This window comes from Pleurodeles waltl, chromosome 4_1, assembly GCF_031143425.1.
Source record: "Pleurodeles waltl isolate 20211129_DDA chromosome 4_1, aPleWal1.hap1.20221129, whole genome shotgun sequence".
Classification (NCBI taxonomy): Eukaryota; Metazoa; Chordata; class Amphibia; order Caudata; family Salamandridae; genus Pleurodeles; species Pleurodeles waltl.
In genome coordinates this window covers 991438858-991457203 of record NC_090442.1, presented here as the reverse complement: position 1 = coordinate 991457203, position 18346 = coordinate 991438858, and the positions used below count along the sequence as shown (strand labels likewise).

The 18346-nt window shown below is 45.6% G+C and overlaps 1 protein-coding gene across 2 annotated transcripts in view; it reads right to left on the bottom strand.

Annotated features, from left to right (window-relative positions):
- The window catches only part of LAMB4 (laminin subunit beta 4), a 724082-nt gene that overhangs the window by 87412 nt on the left and 618324 nt on the right, over nt 1-18346 (bottom strand). For both annotated transcript variants that reach the window (XM_069229818.1, XM_069229820.1), the window contains one exon: nt 14988-15186. In XM_069229818.1, coding sequence (XP_069085919.1) covers nt 14988-15186 — 199 coding nt within the window. The remainder of the gene's footprint in view (nt 1-14987; nt 15187-18346) is intronic.

The following is an 18346-nucleotide window of genomic DNA, read 5'->3' as shown; positions in this document are numbered from 1 at the left end:
TTTCTCTGGTCAACCAAAGTTAGACAATTAACAACATGGTACATGATAATCGGGCACTTCAATCGAAGTTCAAGCAAGCAAGTTCAAACGAAAATCTATTTCTGTTTCTTCATCCTACCTCAAAATGTCACTTGTAATAGGGTATTGGACAAAAAACACAGTTTCCAGGTTTCTTCAATTAATCTCTCCAAGGGAGTGGTTGGAAGGGAAATTATCTGACAATCCTTTGTGTTTTTAGTTTTCACCTTGCTCTGACCACAGTGAATGGCTGTAACACGTACACGATGCTTCTCTCACAGTAATCTGAGCCTATTCACAAAGGCCCAGGTTAAAAATTCGGAATTCAACAAGTCACAGTGCTGCTCCCCCAGCTTTGAGTGCATTTCTGTCTTTTTAGTAATCCCCAAAGTACTACAGGATATGTACACCAATATTGATTTTCTGAGGTTCTCCAGTGTCTAAAATGTAGAATGTATTTCATATGTTAAATTGAAAATATGTTTACGTAATACAAATGTACATTTGTACATGCAAATTAAATTACAGAAAGTCGTCCTCCTTCACTCTGGTTAACTACGAGGTGTTCACGCTATTTTTTCCCAATGTGGGAAGGCACTTTCTTCTGGTGCATACATAAGAAGTTTGTCCTTACATGATGCAGTAAAAGTCCGCTTGAAAGAAAGGTATCAGATAATTGACGTAATCAAGAGACACTAAACGTATCTGCAGATTTACTCCATTGCAGGTCTTTGTAAAAAGGTATCAGACCGCTGGGGTAAAAGAGAGAAGCTTACACTATCTCCAGGATTACTCCAGTGCAAAACCTTGTGGTAAAGTAATGAGATGGTAGGTGTAACCATGCAAAGTTTACAGCATCTGCAAACTTACTCCAGTGCAGGTCATGACAAAGGTATAAAATGGTTGGTGTAGAGATAAGACGCTTGTAGAATATCCGGATTTGCTCCAGCGCAATTCCTTGTGATAAGGATATAAAGTGGATAGTATAAATGTGAGAAGCTCACAACATCGCCATATTTACACCAGTGCAAGTCGTTGTGGTTAAGTATATCACATGGCTTGTGTATATATGACAAGCAATCCGTATTCACAAATTTACTCCAGCTCAACTCGTTTTGTCTAAGCTAACTGGTGTAAATGTGAGAACATGGCTACATCTCTAGATCCAATGCAGTCATTGTTATAAAGGTATCAGACTACTGAATATGAGGAACCTGTATCTGCATATTGACCCCAATTCAGTTTTTAGGTCTCACTGACCAGACAGTGCATACAATGCTTTTTGAGAGGTATATTGTGGTCTTACCAAGAACATACAGGACCTTAGCGCCCACCCACTGCTTACCTGTGGTTGACTTTCCTGTCACTCTTATTTGCCTGCTTCTTATTCATGTCCAAGCTTGTCAGTTTTTGTTTGTTCCTCCCAAGGATCATTGCCTCTTTTCTATCATTTTTAATTGGGTGTGTTCTGTGCTTCCATTAATTGCTTTTCAAGCACTACTTTTTCATTTTTGGTTAAGCACATTGTGAGTGCATGTATTTTTCAACTGTCTACCTCGTGTACTCCTCTCCCCCTACATTCTGTGTTGTTCTCATTCATTCATGCTTTTCATTGCCTGCTCCATGTTGCTGTCTTGCCTGTTGCTTCTCCTCCCCACCCCCACATTCCATGTTGCTTTCCCCACTCGTGCTTTCTCTTTCTCTTGTTGGTTGTCCTCCCTACCCCATACATGCCAACATTTTAGAGGAAGAAATTGGGAGATTCTAATAAAATAATCAGGATAATGTATTTCCCTAATTGACAGACATTAAACAAGAGGCAATTTCAGGTGGAAGACAGCCAAAATAAAGCCAATTTTGGCTTATAAAATCAGGAGTCTCCTGACCTAAATCGGGTCTATTGGCATGTCTGCCAGGCACACTCCATGATGCTCTCTCGTCTGTTGCTTCCCTTCCCTGCCTACACCCTTCATGTTACTTCCCACATCCACACCCTCCTCTTTTGCTTGTTGGTTGTTCTCACTACCCAACTATTGCTTGCTCACCTGTGTGTTCCTGTCTGGCATTCTCCACATTGCTCTGCCGCCTGGTTTTTCTCCTCTCCCCACCCTGGTTCTCCATGGTGCTTCTGCCCCCAAATTTATTTCAGATTCCATGCTGCTTCCACTCCTACGTTTCTTTTTAATAGCAAATCTAACTCAGATTAGTAGCTAAACAGGAAAACATGCCTGTGTCATTTTGTAGATGTGAAGATGCGGGAATTGTGTGGTTCATACACCAACAAAATGATAGGGGTGGCCGCTTCAAAGATGGTGAGACCTATTGGCTTGCCCATGCTTGTTATAATAAAGGTATCCAGGTCACAGGCATCTCACAATGTTCTCCCTAGGAAATCATTAGGAACTAGGCCCTAAGTATTTACATTAATGTTTAAAGTTTGTTGGGTCCTTTTGAAAATATGAATTTTTTTTTTGTTTTAACAAGTATAATGTTTATTATTAGGTCTGGGTTTTGACAACACAGCTGTCAAAGTGACTATTTGCTTCTAATGTACTTAGAATTGGCTTTGGGTCCATTCTTTTCAACTGTTTTCTTTTTTGACCAGCCCTTTTCAGACACTGGCTTTAGACTGTCAATCTCACCTTGGTTCAATCCAGGGAAGTATTTCTCTCATACCTGGGGCGACGGCTGTTGGGGAATATGTTTCCACTTCCAGTGGAGTATTTGCATTGAAGTGCAACAGGGTCAATTTTATCCAGGCCTATTTGTTGGCTCCTCAATGCTCGTTTCCATTTCTTTCACTTTCCTCTCTGGTGTCCACTCCTGCTGGCTCCCTCCTATCTACCCTCTTTCCTGTGTGTCTCACTTTCCCATTTCCCATTTCCCCCACACACCACCCCCTTCTTTCCTCTCTGAAGACAATTACCTCCCCATCTTACCCCTCCCTTCCTCCTACACCTTCTTCTGTGTGTTCTCCTCGTGCCCTCCACCAACTCTTCCCTCTTGTCAGCCTTTAATTAGCGCTGTCAGCACTTGCACAGAAATGAGACTGTCTACATGGAAGGACCCGTTGCCTTCAATACAGTCCCCTCTTTAGTTTCCATGTCAAATGAATGTCAGATAACAAGGGGCGCTTCTTTATAATACAGCCTCACTTCTTTCTATTTCATAGAAAGTAAAACAAACTAAAGAAAGGCTATGATGAAAACTCTCTAGCCATTAAACGTTCCTGTAATGCAGAAACAAAATCACATTTGCATGAGCAAGGGAGCCTTAATGTAAACAGCCTTCCGTTTATTACATCTGCCTGGCTTTCATGTCTTACGCTGCACATGTAAGCACGTTAAACCTAGACCCACAGGGTTTGCAAATGTTTGTAATTTTTGGTCGCTTTATTTTGCGTTCTTGAGATCTTTCAATGTGCTCTAGTTCATTAGGAAGCTTTGGAACTTAAGGTGCCAGCTTTGTCGAGTCGAGGCTTGGAGAGAAGCAGGAAGGATGCAGTGAATCCACTTCTATAGGCATCACCAGCTATAAGATCTTTGGGATTGCTCTGCATGGGAGATGTATTCTGGTGCTTTGACAATACTCTACTTGAAGACTGAATGGTGTGTCCATGCAGAACAACCACAGAAGGATGCAACCTCTGTTACACCTTTTGAATGATGATGCAAGATGATTTATTGTTTGATTAGGTTAAGCACTATTTATCTTTTCTTGGTTACCTTATTTTCTTTCTGTGGGGTGTTTAAAGGTGTTCACCTTATTAGGAAGCTGTTGAAACTCGAACGGCCAGCTTTCCATGCGTCTAATGACCCAGCGTCCATTTGTAGATATGATCTCTTGAACACACTAATGTCGGTGTAGCTAACTATTTGAGCCTTGCATCTGACCCTCACTGGTGATTTGATATGATGCACTGCTGAAACTATTCTTGGGGAGGATGACAGCACATCAGTACCAGTGGTGCAGCTATGAAACTCTGTTTAGGCCCCTATGACCCAGGTGAGGGACAAAGTCACATAATGGTGACATGTGTATGAAATATAGACACATAAAATATCAGATATCTGATAATGTTAAAGTACCCACTGGGAATCTGCTGTACCCAGGGGTTAGGGGGACGGGGTAGTAAGCACAGAATATGACAGCATGCTGAGATCAGAAAAAAAGGTTAGAAATGTGAGTGGGAGAAGAAATTCATCACTCTAAATGAGTAGTTTGATTTTAGAGCAGGCTTCTCCAACGAGTAGCTCGTGCTACCAGAAAGTAGCTCTCCTGCGTGTATCACAGCCTACTAAGTTGGAATCTTATACTTGGTTGAACTAATAAATGTATGCCAACATTATGTATTTAAGACACAAATGTGTGTATTTTTAGAACTCAGAAGCTGATGTTTTGAGATAAATGTCTAAATTTCCGAACTATATTTAAAGCAGCTTTTGAGTGATAAATCATGTGGGAAGATTTTTTACGCAATATTCTTACTTCTGTGTCAGGGACACTGCAGCTGTGGCTTGCATGTATTACCTACGTAGAGGCATTCCAAATTGGCAAAGCCTTTTTACATTACTGCTAGCAACCTAGACTGATGCACTGAGGTGACCTCAGACTACTGGTAATCTTGCATATGGTGGTCACTAATGTAATCTTTTCCGATGTGATCACTATTACAACACTAATATATTATTAGCTAACAACAATTTTCATAAACATAAGTATTTTTATTAAAGGTAAGGTTGGAGACCCCTGTTTTAGAGTATAACACATCAATATTTTGCAAAGGAGTATTTTACATCCAACTCCATAAGTACATATAAAGGGCAACTTAATTGACTTTCTATGTTGCATTTGAGATTGTGGATAACGTTTATTTGTGAAAGAAATGGAGATCGCTGATGGTTACAAATCCATTCGGTCATGGAAGGAAGGTATAGAGTTTACTGCCCTCTGAAATTCATTGAGGAGGCCGAGTGCATTTCTCCCATCTGTTGTTAGCACAGTGTAGCAGCAATATGCTGAGGACAAATGTATGTTTGTTTTTAAGAATAAATATAATTCAAAAGGAGAAGTTCATTATAGTCTCACTACATTATAGCAGGATAAGTAGGAACTGGTCATGCAAAAGTCCATGAGCATTATGTGTGGCATATTTAATTTTATCAAGGTCCGTGTTCCCCTCTCTCTTGGCCCACTACAAAGCAAGGTTTGGGTGCTCAATCTACAACATTAATAGTGCTCCTGTCGTGACTTCCTGGAAGGAAAGTGCTAGAGATCATCTCTTGTCTTGCTCTCTCCATATGGCACTGGAACTTTGCTCCTTGCAAATACAAGCAGAAATATTACCTTCAAAGCTCATAAAACAATAAAGACAGAGCCTTGTGACAAAATGTGACTGAAGTCCTAAGAGAATGATTTGGTAGCCAGAGGTCTTGGAGTAAGAAGCAAAAAAAAAAATTGTTGGACTATATATTAATATTAATGCCAATTGTTTCTGTTTTTGTGGTCTTGCTACAGACAGCTCCAGACAATTGTCATTGACAGTATTGTGTACAGTACTCCACAGTCAACCCTTGCTCATGATTATGCTTTTGTGTCATTCTCAGTTCCCTGCTTTTTGCTGGGGAACATTCTTCCCTATTCCCTGTTTGCCTTTCCCATGGAGTAAAGTTAGTTTACCCTAGGGGGAGGAGCCAAAATGGCGGCCGGGATGGACGCCTGAAACAAGCGCTCCGTCCAGGGCTTGCCAGAAAACATCCTGTAGGGCGCCCCCTGGAATCCCACGCACAGGTCAGGAGGGGCGGACTGCCCGGGGCGCACCGGAGCGTCCTGCGGGGGCTGCGTGCCGGCCGGACCGAGCCCGCGACGCCGGAGACTGCCTGCAGGGTCTGGAGCCGCGGGGCGTGGACTCCAACCCGGCCGAGGCTGCTGGGAGGGGGTGCCGTGCCGGCAGACCCGAGCGCGCCTCCTCTCGGCGGTGCCCGCCCCGCCTTATTTTTTGCATAGCCGGAGGTGCCGGGGGCCGGGGGCGCGAGCCTCCGCCCTCGATTACCGGTCAGTGCCCGCCGCACAGGAACTGGGACCCGGGAGCAGCGATCGGCGCTCCCGCAGCGCAAGAGGCGCCCGCAGTGGGCGACGACAAGGGCCCAGACGTGGCCCACAACGCCGGATCGTGCCGAGCGGGGGCGGAGGAGGAACGAACCCTCCATTGGACCGGACAGACTCGTCTGCGCGCAGGCGGGACGCGCCGTGGATCTCGGCCCGAGGTGGGCCCAGGAAAAGTGCTGAGGCAGCCATCGAGAGACGCTGAGGTGAGGGGGAGGCCTGCCGGGGAGGCACGGCTCACGTGGGGGGGAACCACCAATAACTCACCCCCCTCTCCACGCTCCTTCCTCTGCCGCCGTGTTGCTCCAAAATGGCATCGCATGCCACCTGAACACAGGAGGTGACCCACTTCCGGAGATCTACGCAGGGGCACCACTGACCTTGCCCCGATGGGCCGATTCGTGCCGGCGGTGGGCCCGGACCGAGAGCGGAGGGCACACGCCTGGGTCCCATGGATCAGCCGCGAAAAGGAGGAAACTGACTTCCCTTCGCTCCCTCGGATCTCTGCCAGCGACTGCACGAGTGAACGCGGAGCCCGCCCGGGGGCCAAACATCCGCTTCCCTCCAGTAACTCGCCCTGTTGCGCTCCCCTTTGCTGTCGCGCCCCCCCCCTCCCTGGGGGCGCTGCTGCTGCCTGGCCCCGTCGCTACCCCTGGGGGAACCTGCATCCTAATTTAACACATACGGGACTCATCCCTACAAGGGGTGCAACATTCTGCCTCGGGGCGACCTAACGCCGAGAACAACGGGCGCACTGGCGGCCTCCGCACCGCCCCGCGAGCATATAGACGCACGATCTGGGCACTTGAAAGCTAAGAATAAGCTCCTCCTTAGCTCTACTAACTAACGTCATACCCGGAGTGTAAAAAGTACATGTCATATCGAGAACAACAATCAAAAGGTTAGCCCGCTGAGAGGATAGCGCTAAGCCGTGCGCAACAACATCCCACAAGGTAACTCCTAGACAGCCACAATGGCTGGAGGGCCAAATCATCCAAGAACCTGGACCTTGGAACAGCACCCAATGACCAGCAGACAAACCTGTCCCTACAGTTGTTGGAAAACACCCTCATGTCGCATTCTGCACAGTTTGAGAAAGTATTACATCATGGACACTAAATCCTCCTTGGAAAACAGAATAGATGCAGTCTCACAAGACTTGAATCTCTTACGAGTGGACCACTGCAATTTAGCGGAAAGAGTGAAAACGGCTGAAGAAGGGCTATCCGATCTAACCCCCACGGCTCAAGACAATCAAAAACAGATTCAGCGCATAGACGCAGAGCTGAAGGTGCTCTGGAGGAGATCGGAAGAGATGGAGAGCAGGGAGCGTCGCAACAACGTGCGCTTTCTGGGGTTTCCAAAAACTATGCGGCAACCAGACTCGGAAATGTCCCTGGAACAATGGCTCATCAAGGAGGTGTTAAACGGAGCTCCATCTAAGTTTTTCTCCGTGGAGCGGGCGTACAGAGTCCCGGGCAGAACCCCGGCCCCAGGCCAATCGCCTAGACCACTGATCGCTAGATTTCTAAACTACAGGGATCGAGATGCAATATTACAACAGTTCCACAACAAAGGCCCATATAAGTACGAGGACTCGACCATCAATGCTTACCTGGACTTCACACAGGAGGTGCAGAATCAACGTAACTCCTATGTCAAAATCAAACAACGCCTGCGTGAACACAACATAAAGTACGCCTTACTATTTCCTGCGAAACTAAGGGTGGTATCGGAGGACCGCACCCACATATTCACCACTCCTGAGGATGCTTGGACTTGGCTGCACGCCAAGGGCCTCGCTCGCCCACGGGAAGACGGGGAAGGAGACGAGGAATGGCAAACCTCTGCCTCAAGAAAGCGGACCAGGAGGCGCGCCAGGGGCCAACCTAACGACCAACAAGTAGCAGAAGAAAGAGCAAGAGTACTGAAAGAGACTCCCTTGCTCATGCAAAGCAACTTTGCATCGGCTAGGAAACCCCCTGAGATGGGCACGGACTCTGACACGGCCAGCTCCGTATCCACAATAACAGGAGAGCTAGGTGGGCCGAGGATCACCCCCAGATCCGCAGATGAACTTTAATCGCACTCAACTGCCTCAGGCGGTGGCGAGGGCGGAGGTGAAGGCGCCTCCAGCAATGAGTATCTTTGGTATAAATGTATAGCTAATTGATGCGGGTGCCTCGGGGAATGGTATGGGGGGCGCGGGGATGGAGCGCGGAGCACACTCACTTCTTGGGGGCGCCCAACGGTATCAGCAGACTCAGTCTGCGGAAAGATGTGAGCCCCGTAAAAGAGACACATCTGGTAAATATGATTACTCCACCACGGAAATCCAATCGGATACGGGTTTTTTCACAAACTCATGGGTTTAGTAGTTTCACACAAGTTGTTAGAAGGGTTGGGGATCCATCTGGGGTGGTTGGGGTTAGTAGTTTAGTAAATTTGCACGCGCCAGAATCACTCAAAGCACAGGGCAAACAGCTGCACACACCCCCCTTAACAAATAGCTATGTCAGAGGGGCAGTGACCAGGAGGGCCAAGCTCAGGGACCGGAACTCAAGCATAGAGGTATATCTCAGAAACCCTTATGGCGCATCACGGGAGAAATAACAAAAAACAGTTTGTCATAGTAACATGGAATCTGAGGGGCCTGGGAGCGCCGAGTAAACGGACCAGAGTAAACGCTCCAAATAGCGAGATTGTAGGATTCCTGGGCTCTCTCACACGACACTACTGACAAATCCAATGGCTCTGGCCCTCTGGGGCAGAGACTTCAATAGCACTCCAACTGCGACACTGGACAGATCCCACGCCCAAGCGAGCTCAATGGTAAATAGGAAAACCCCAGGCCCCCTGCAGGAATGGGCAGGCGTTATGAGGCAATACGACTTATGGCGCATAGGGCATCGGCAACAGAGGGAATACTCATTCTACTCAGTCCCACACAAAACCCACACTAAAATAGATATAATATGGGGCACCCAGGACATAGGAGCACTGGTTGGAGAGGCAGAATACCTAGCGAAGACACTATCGGACCATGCACCACTGAGAGTAACACTGAACTGGGGCAGGACACGGCAGGCGATCCCCACATGGCGACTGCAAGTGGATGCTTTACAAGACCAAGCATTCGCCGAAACACTGAAATCCACACTGAGCCAGTACTGGGAAACAAATGTCATGACCGCAACATCACGTGCTATAGAGTGGGATGCCCACAAGGTAGTGGTCCGCGGACTATGCATATCCTCCACGTGGGGAGTAAGACGCACTTTACAGGCGGAAATCGGCAATTTAGAAAAGGAGCTTAGAGCGGCAGAAACAGCAGTAGCGGGAGGAGAAATTCCCCATACAGTCCTAAAAGAAAGGCGCTCAAAATATAACGATGCTGACAGCAAACTCCGCTGTCACGATTATAACTATCATCTAATGCGTCTGCAAACAGAAGGGGGTAGATGGAGCAGAATGCTGGCGTGGTTGCTACGTGAGGATAGACAGCAGTCCCCAATCGGGGCCATACGAATCGACGCACATGGTACGGCCACCACACAAGCTGAGATAACCGGAACGTTTAGAGAATACTAGTCAAACTTATATACCAAACGCACCTCATGCACCTCCCCGCAACTCAAGTCCTTTCTCGCGGGCTCCCTCCTACCGCAGCTAGCACAAACTGACAGGGAAACAATAGAAGCTCCCCTGACAATGGGAGAAATAGAATTAGCCCTAGCGCAGATGCCCAGGAATAAAGCGCCTGGCACAGACGGCCTCCCGTTGGAGTATTACACTGCCTATTCGTCCTGCCTAAAACCCCACCTGCTGAAGGTGTTCGAAGAAGCGTGGACCAATGAATACCTGCCCACATCACAGAGAGAAGCCATGATAGTGGTGCTCCCCAAACAGGGCTGCGACCCCACAGATGTCAAATCCTACAGACCACTATCGCTCCTAAACTTAGACTGCAAAATACTAGGCAAAATATTGGCGAACAGACCAGCCCCTATCATGCACACCATAATACATGACGACCAAAACGGCTTTATACCAAGGCGCAACACCTTCTTGTATATCTGTAGAATATTGAGCATAATGGGAGACACCCCCTGAGATGCATACGAAGAAATGGTGCTCTCTCTGGATATTGAAAAGGCGTTTGATACGCTGGAGTGGGACTTTCTGCTGACCACAATGAGTCGCATGGGAAAAGGCCCCAATTACATATGCTGGGTCCGGACACTGTACTCCAGCCCACAAGCCAGGGTGAAGACGGGCGGGGTGATCTCCAACAGTTTTTTTATCACTAGGGGCACGAGACAGGGCTGCCCACTATCCCCGCTATTGTTTGCAATAGCAATGGAACCATTAACGGCAAGAGTACGCTCCATGGAACGCAGCTGGGGAATAGTCAGGGACGGGGTCCATCCATACAATCTCGCTATATGCAGATGATGCCTTAATGTATATCTGGAAAGGCTATGAGGCTGTCCCCTCAGTAATATCTTTATTGGCTGAGTTTGGAGCCCTGTCAGGCCTAGGGGTAAACTGGGAAAAGTCATGTGCGTTCCTGCTAGTAAAGTGGCCACCCGAAAGACAACGGGCTCCCCCGCTGGGGCGCTTGAAATGGTGCTTTGAAACGTTCAAGTACCTCGGGATAAACATATACCATAACACAGAAGATCTCAGAGACGGGAATCTGGGAAGGGCTCTGGCCTCCATAAAAGGCTTGCTGCAGTTTTGGAACAAGTTACCGCTTTCGCCACCAGGGAAGCTGGCGATCGTGAATATGCTGATTCTGCCTAGGCTGCTATACTACTTCGCGGCCCTACCGATCATTATCCCCAAAAGCTTCTTCGGTAATTTGAATACAGCGCTGCTGCAACTCATCTGGGGCGGTGGCTGACTGCGGGTGGCCCTAACCACGCTGCAACGACCGGTGGACGTGGGTGGCCTGGGGGCCCCCAACTTCGAACGCTACTACGCAGCCGCACAGCTGCAGTGGGTTCAGAATTGGATCCACGGACCGGCGCTGGCAGAGTCCGTGCGGATGGAGATCTGGTTAAAAGAAACCCCCCTGTTAAAGTGGCAGGCATCCAAACGTTCCAAGGCGGAATCTGCTAATCCACTGCTGGAAATTGGGCGCACGCGTGCTGGGTCAAATATGTGCAAAGTGGGGGTAACAAGCTCCCCTACTCCCCGTACATTCCGTTGGATCACCTCCCAGGGTGGACCGGGGCCGGTACGCAAGCGTCGACAGCGTGGATAGAGGCAGGAGTGCAGACAGTGGGCGACTGCTTTGAAGACGGCAAGCTAATGTCGTTCGAGGCCTTACAGGCCCTCACCGAGGTAAGCCCCGGCCAATTCCTGGCATACCACGCCATATGCCACGCAATTAAAAAAACGTGGGGGACAGGTACCACAGAACCAGAACCCTCTCCTGTAATCCATCATATCCTACAATATGATGCCCAAATAAAAGTAACATCAAGTCTGTACAAAATCCTTAATAAACCCCACGAGCTGCATGCGGAGAGAGCCAGGGAGACATGGAACTCCGTTCTCCCTGACCCGATTACACAAGCCGAGTGGCCGAAAGCTCTGTACCATGCCCGAGGAGTGTCAAGGAACCCCAGATTCAGGTACACCCAGTTCAACTTCACACATCAAACATACTTGTCCCCTGCCAGGATAAAGCAAATGTTCCCTGACTCTGAACCGACATGCCCTAGATGTAAAGTGCCGTCAGTACACTTCTATCACATGGTCTGGGAGTGCCCTAGCATACAAAAAGCATGGATGGAGGTGGTACAGGGGATTTCCGAACTAACGGGGCTCGTATTGGCAGCAGAACCCAAATCCTGCCTAATGGGGCTGAGGTCAAGATCTAAAAAACAAAGACACTTGCACAAATTCGTTGACCTAGCCTGCTTGATGTATAAAAGATTGATAGCTATGCATTGGAAGGCGCCCACAGCACCCGAGCGGAACTCTTGGTACACCCTAACACTATGCTGGGCCCGCACGGAATACCAGGTACTAAAGAAGTTGGCATGGGAGGGACAACAACATACAGGGTGTGTCGCCTGGGAAACATTGGTAACTAAACTCGAGGCCAAAAATGATGATAAGCCCCCATGAACCGGGGAATACACAGATTGAACAAGCAGCAAAAATTCCCCTGCACACCCCCCACGGAAGCACAACTCGACGCACGGCACACCAACATCGAACGGGCTCGATCACCCCCTCCCTCCCGCGCTAACAGCTCACTAGCTCACCAGCACAAGAATATGTATAACACATAGGGCAAACATCCAACCTCCGTTAACATCAGCGGTTGCAAGGCCCATCCCAGGCCACCACCAGGCGGCAAGTGGTACAGATCCAGCAGCAAAGGGCCCACACTGGACACACGCGCAATCCCCCTCAGCTATTTATCACACGCTAAAGTTTTCAGCTATTGCAGCAAGTAATGATACTGAAGGTTAAGTAGTGTTCCGTGACCTGTTTAATGTGTGGGGTTCGGGGTTGTTACATGTTTGTTTTAAGCAGATAAATGGGATCCTGTTGATAACAATTGTATAGCTTGTAACATATATCTGAAATATAAAACCAATAAAATATTTTGTTTAAAAAAAGTTAGTTTACCCTAGTTTTTTGTGTAGTTTCACACACACACTTGAGCTTTTACTTTCCTCGCTCCTTATTCCCACATCTTTCTCCACCTGTCCTCACTCCTGACGCTCATTAGCAGCACGCCAGGCACCAGATGATGATGTTAGTGATGCCCTGGATGCCCCCATCGTCACCCTTCCTGATGGCAGCCTTGGAGATGCCCTCAATGCTGTCCCTTGCATAGGTGGTAACCACTATTAACTTTCCCAAAGTCAGAGACTCATACCCCACCAGTATTGGCAAAACAAATAGTGGCATCTAGCCAAGTTAAAAGTATAGCAAACAAATTGAAATATTGTTTTCTACACTTTTAAGCTGCCTATCACATGGCGTGATGCATTGCATAGTCATGTAGCGGCCATGGATGTGATGATGCAACGCATGTCCTGGGATACTTGTGACGTGACCCAAGCCAGCAGCCACCCTGAAAGTATAGTAAGAAATGTTTTCATTGCTTTCCATACTTTTAACATGGACAGTCAGGAGTAATAAACTGCATTCTGGTATAGATACTTTAAGTGTACAATAATCAATTTAAATTGTAGGCCATACGATTAACTTACTTTGATAGAGCAGGACCTATGTAAAAAATTTAATAAAACAGTTGCAAATATGTTAAATTCGATTAACCAACATATTTCATCTTTCCTTTTTGAATTGCATGTTTATATAGCCATAATTCTGTTTAGTGATCCATCCCTCTGACAACATTGCATGTGTCTACCTGTGTTGGTACTTTAACACCAGAGAGTGGGCCATAGCTATGTGTACTTCCAGAGACCCCATATATATACTCCATGGCTGTTCAATCATGCGATAATGTACTGAGATATCACCGTACATACAGCTTGTGTCTTGAAAGTGATGCTACCATCCAGTCTGTACACTCTGCCCAACACTAGGCACACAGAATGCAATGCCCTGGTATGGTGATTGTCTGTGGAGACAGCTTCTCACTTTCAGATATATCATAGCAGTGAGCCTGCACCGACACAGTGTGACACAAACTGTGCTTGTAAAACTGCATCCGCGCCACATTTTGCAGAGGAACACTTCTTCTTAATCATCCTGGAATGCAGCACAGTGTGTCTGAGATGCAGCTTGGTGTACTCTGATGCTGATTCTGATCTATCTCTATCCCGCACAAGACAATAGTCTGCACTATAACTGGCTGGCTTCCTGGTACATTTTACAGAGGTATGGGGGTTGGGTGATCCCAATTGATCTGGCAGAGGGTACTCCGAATATGCTCTCAATAGTGTAGGTAGTAACTGATACGAGTGTACCAACTTAATAACATAATTATGGTTGAACTGTTTATCCTTTTCACCATTTTCATTATGCTGGTTACCATGCTTTGTTTTGTTTTCTTAATAATCCCAGCTTATGTTTTTTGCAGGAATAAGATTGTTGTGATAAATGTTCTAAAAGACATTCCTGCATCTTTCTTGTGCCTCATCTTGGGTATGCACTGTGACAACAAAAGGACAGATCTGTTTTCATGATTTCCTTGGGAATCTAGGTAATCATGTTCGAGGTTGCAAATCCCATCTGGTCCCCTGATGTGTTTAGGGGTCCTGGGGCACTGTGAGCTAGCGAGGAACCATGTCAACATTTCCTGGTGGTATATGTGGACTTAGTCCCTTTAGGCTAACCTTTATGTTGACCAGATACACAATACTACTTGATTTGTAGGAACTTACAATATTAGTACTTACCGTAACAGCAATAGAAGCACATGTAGCAGTAGTAGTAGACGCAGGAGTAGTATTAATTGCAGTGGTCATTGTCAAAGTTATAGTAGTAGACATAGTGAAAGTGATACTTGTAGTAATAGAAGCAGTTGTAGTAGTAGTGGTAGTAGTCATAGTAAAAGCAGTAGAAGCATAAGTAACAGTAGTAGTAGAAGTGGAAGCAGGAGTAGTAGTAATAGTAGTAGTGATTGTCAAACAAGTAGTGCTCATAGTAAACATGCTAACAGTAGTAATATTAGCAGTTGTAGTAGTAATTGTTAAAGAAGTAGTAGTTATAGTAAATGTACTAGATGTAGTATCTGTAGTAGTAGTCCTATGATCATCATATAACTGAATAAGAGTTGATTGAACCTCCCTGGTATGCGATGTGCTTCATGTAATCGTCACTTTGACAGCAGTGTTCTTAAATTGTTTCAACTGGTGAGTACTCACTCTGCATTTTTGGCGGCCTCTGAAAGTTTCTTGGCTTCTTCCAGTCGCTCCTCCAACCACTTCTTGTTTTGCTGATAGTCGTCACAGAACGTCTTGATTTTGCTGATCAACTTTAGCAGGTCCTGTGGAGTTGCAGGCAGTTTGATAGCTAGAACCTGATTTGCAACTTTCTCAATGTCTTCAGGTGGCACAAATTCATCTGTAAAAAGAAAAATGTGCAACATTTTTCATTAACATATTGCCTGCTGTTGAGAGTGACAACCTCACAAAAGAACCCAACAACGATGGTGATGTGTCCTGAGAAAAGCTCATCTCTTTCATGCACAGCATGTCTGCTCTCCCATTTTTCAAGCATTTTATATGATTTTGCACATTCACCAATGGGTAGGATTTCTCATTTGTTTACCCTTCCTGCTACTGCCAACAAATTTGCAGAAATTTGACAGTGTTTATGCTAGCAAGGACTCGCAAATCCACACTGACTATTTCCTTAGACCTAGGTTTTGAATAAACTTAGTGACTGGATTGAAGAAAACAAGATCTTATCATCACACCAAGCATGATTTAGTGCACCGGTTAAGAGATTAGATGTTCAGGTTTTTAATGTATTATATGGAAGTACACAAAGTTGAAAGGTCACCTATATGTTGCATTTGTTGATTTAAGTGCGGCCTTTGATCTAGGAGTGTAACCATAACTCCCGAAGCTTAATTGGGTCCCAGTACCTGCATTACTTTTGGTAGAAGATACTCTTTTGTTGTCTCAGACCCCAAACGGCTTGTACAAGTTACATGATAACTCCAATGATTATTGTGATACTAAGGACTTAGAAATTAATGCCAGCAGAACAAAATATATGGCCCGACCCCATAAGACCTTTAGAGGGAACATAGCCCTTCAGCATCAAGATTGTACCCAATTATAATTACACTTAGAGCCAAGCATTCTTGGTCTCCCTACATAACCAAATGCAAAGCCGTTCTTGCCCACAGCTCCATGGCAATTCTCAAAAAACAGGAAGTTACTATACTGAGAGCAATCTCTCAAGCTGTGAAGATTTATAAGCATGAGGGCCAAGCAGCTGGACTTTATGGAGCAGAATTGTGGGGAGTCAACAATGTAAACAAGCTTACTTTGGGAGAGAATACGTTTATAAGACCATTATTAGGTCTCCCCAATTGTACTCCTCTCATTCCAGTATATCAAAATATTGGCCTCAAGAGAATAGAGTACCTAGCAGTTCTTAGACCTTTGCATTTTTGGGTAAGTATATGGACCACCCAGGACCTTGACTATTACAGCAAGAGACTAAAGGAACTATGGAAGCTCAATATTTTTTAGCTTCTCTTGGTTTCGCAGGCCCAGTCCTTCTTTGTATGGTTAGGCCTGAGTTCCTTCTGGAGTAACCCTCTTTCTTTGAGGGTACACTCCAAGAGGCACCTAAAGACGATTTATCGGGAATATGTGTCTCATGTTCCACATCAAAACTCTAGGCTGAGTATGTTCTGGGCACAATTTTTACTCATCAAACCAATGTCTTATTTTGAACCTTATTTGGATGTTGTACAGCCTTAGTTGGCAAAAACTCCTTATACAAAATTTTGATATGACATTCGCCGAATAAGATCTTATACGTCAAGATGGGAAAATTATAATAATGGTTCTGGTAATATTAATTGCAACCTTGTGCACCTTGCTCGTGAAAGAATATTTAGCACACATTTTAGTTTTCTGCCTTGTTTTTGCTACCTTTAGAAGTAAATGTGTTTGCCCTTTATGCTGCAACATGTACAGGCAGGTCACGTCACCATACCAGAAACCCTTGTAACTGGGATTTGAAGTGTGGAAAATGTAAATGGCACTGGTCCAACCCACTATTATTGAAAATATCTCTAAGAGAGCATGTACTCAGTACCTGCTTAATTGTAGATAGCTATCTAAGCACAGCCTAGATTTGTTTACCTTCTTGGAAGACAACAAACCTACTGTAATGTTCCTTACAGAAACATGGCTCCGAGGGGAATCTATCCCTGACTTAACTATAACTCTCCCACAAGGCTATGAGATTGTGAGACTCAGCTGTGAACAAGGAAAAAGAGAAGGAGGCATGGTGGTTATTTAAAAAGACAAGCTAAAAATGAAAACTGATCCAGTGGCTATCTCAGACTGTGAAAGTGCAGTATTTGCACTAAAACTGTTACCCACCTTTACCTTCTCCGGACTAATAATATATAGACCCCAGGGCTCTCTTACCCAATTTATTCAGACCTTGCGTGATATAGCTGCGGAACTCAGTATACCATATGCCAACTTTTCAGCATTAGGGGATTTGAACCTCCACAAAAAGAACACAAAGTGTGACATAGCAATAAAGTTTTCTATTGGACCTTGCAGCAATCCAACTGATTCATCAGGTAAAAGCCCCCACCCATATACGTGGGCACTTACTGGACCCAATATTTACCAACTGTCTGGACCTAAATACGAAGGACTCTCTACTAACCTTCTAAGTGACAAGGACCAAAGGGTCCATTCAAAACCAGCATATATTGAGAAGAATTTGGTCAAAGCTGGATTCAGATGCTTGGATGAACAGGCTACCTAGCACTGTTCCACAGTTGAGTGGAGAAATAGCTAGTAGGTTTATTAGTTTTGAGATGTGGGTACAAAACACCTCAAACATTCTAGTACAATTAAAAAAGTATTTCGCCCTAGAGAAAGCACCATGGTTTACAGCAGATCTCGCAGAATTGAAAAAGGCTTCTAAAAATTAGATAGGGAATGGAGAAAGGACTATGGTACAACTAAGAAAGAAAATTTAAATATATCAATAAGCCATTAAGAAAGTGAGAGTAGATTTCCTCGCTTCTAAAATTCACAATGCAGCAAACTCTTCAAAAGAATTATTCAAGGTGGTGATGAAATCAGCCAAAAATCAACAGGCTCCCCCCCTCCTTCAGAGTAATGTAATTCACTGGCAAAATTATTTTTAGAGAAGGTGAACAATAGCCTTCTTATTCAAGGAGGAGATGGCAAATGCTACCCGGAAAATTAACTGTGTTTCTGGATATGACTACCACAGACAAAGAGTAAATCTAAAAAACATGACAATCATGCTCCCACAAGATCCTGAACCCCTTGATGTTATGTTAAAAGGCAGCAAAGTAGGGATTTCTATACTTACTGACGTTCAAATGACTACTCTGCTCAGGGACGGTTCCACCTAAGTGGAAACATGCCATAGTTAAACCATTACGAAAAAAGTCAGCACAGAAACAGCCTTGCGCGTAGCCTCAGAGGAGATTAAAAAGATCTCAGATCAAGTTGGGGTTGCAGCCTTGATCCTTTTGATATGAGCA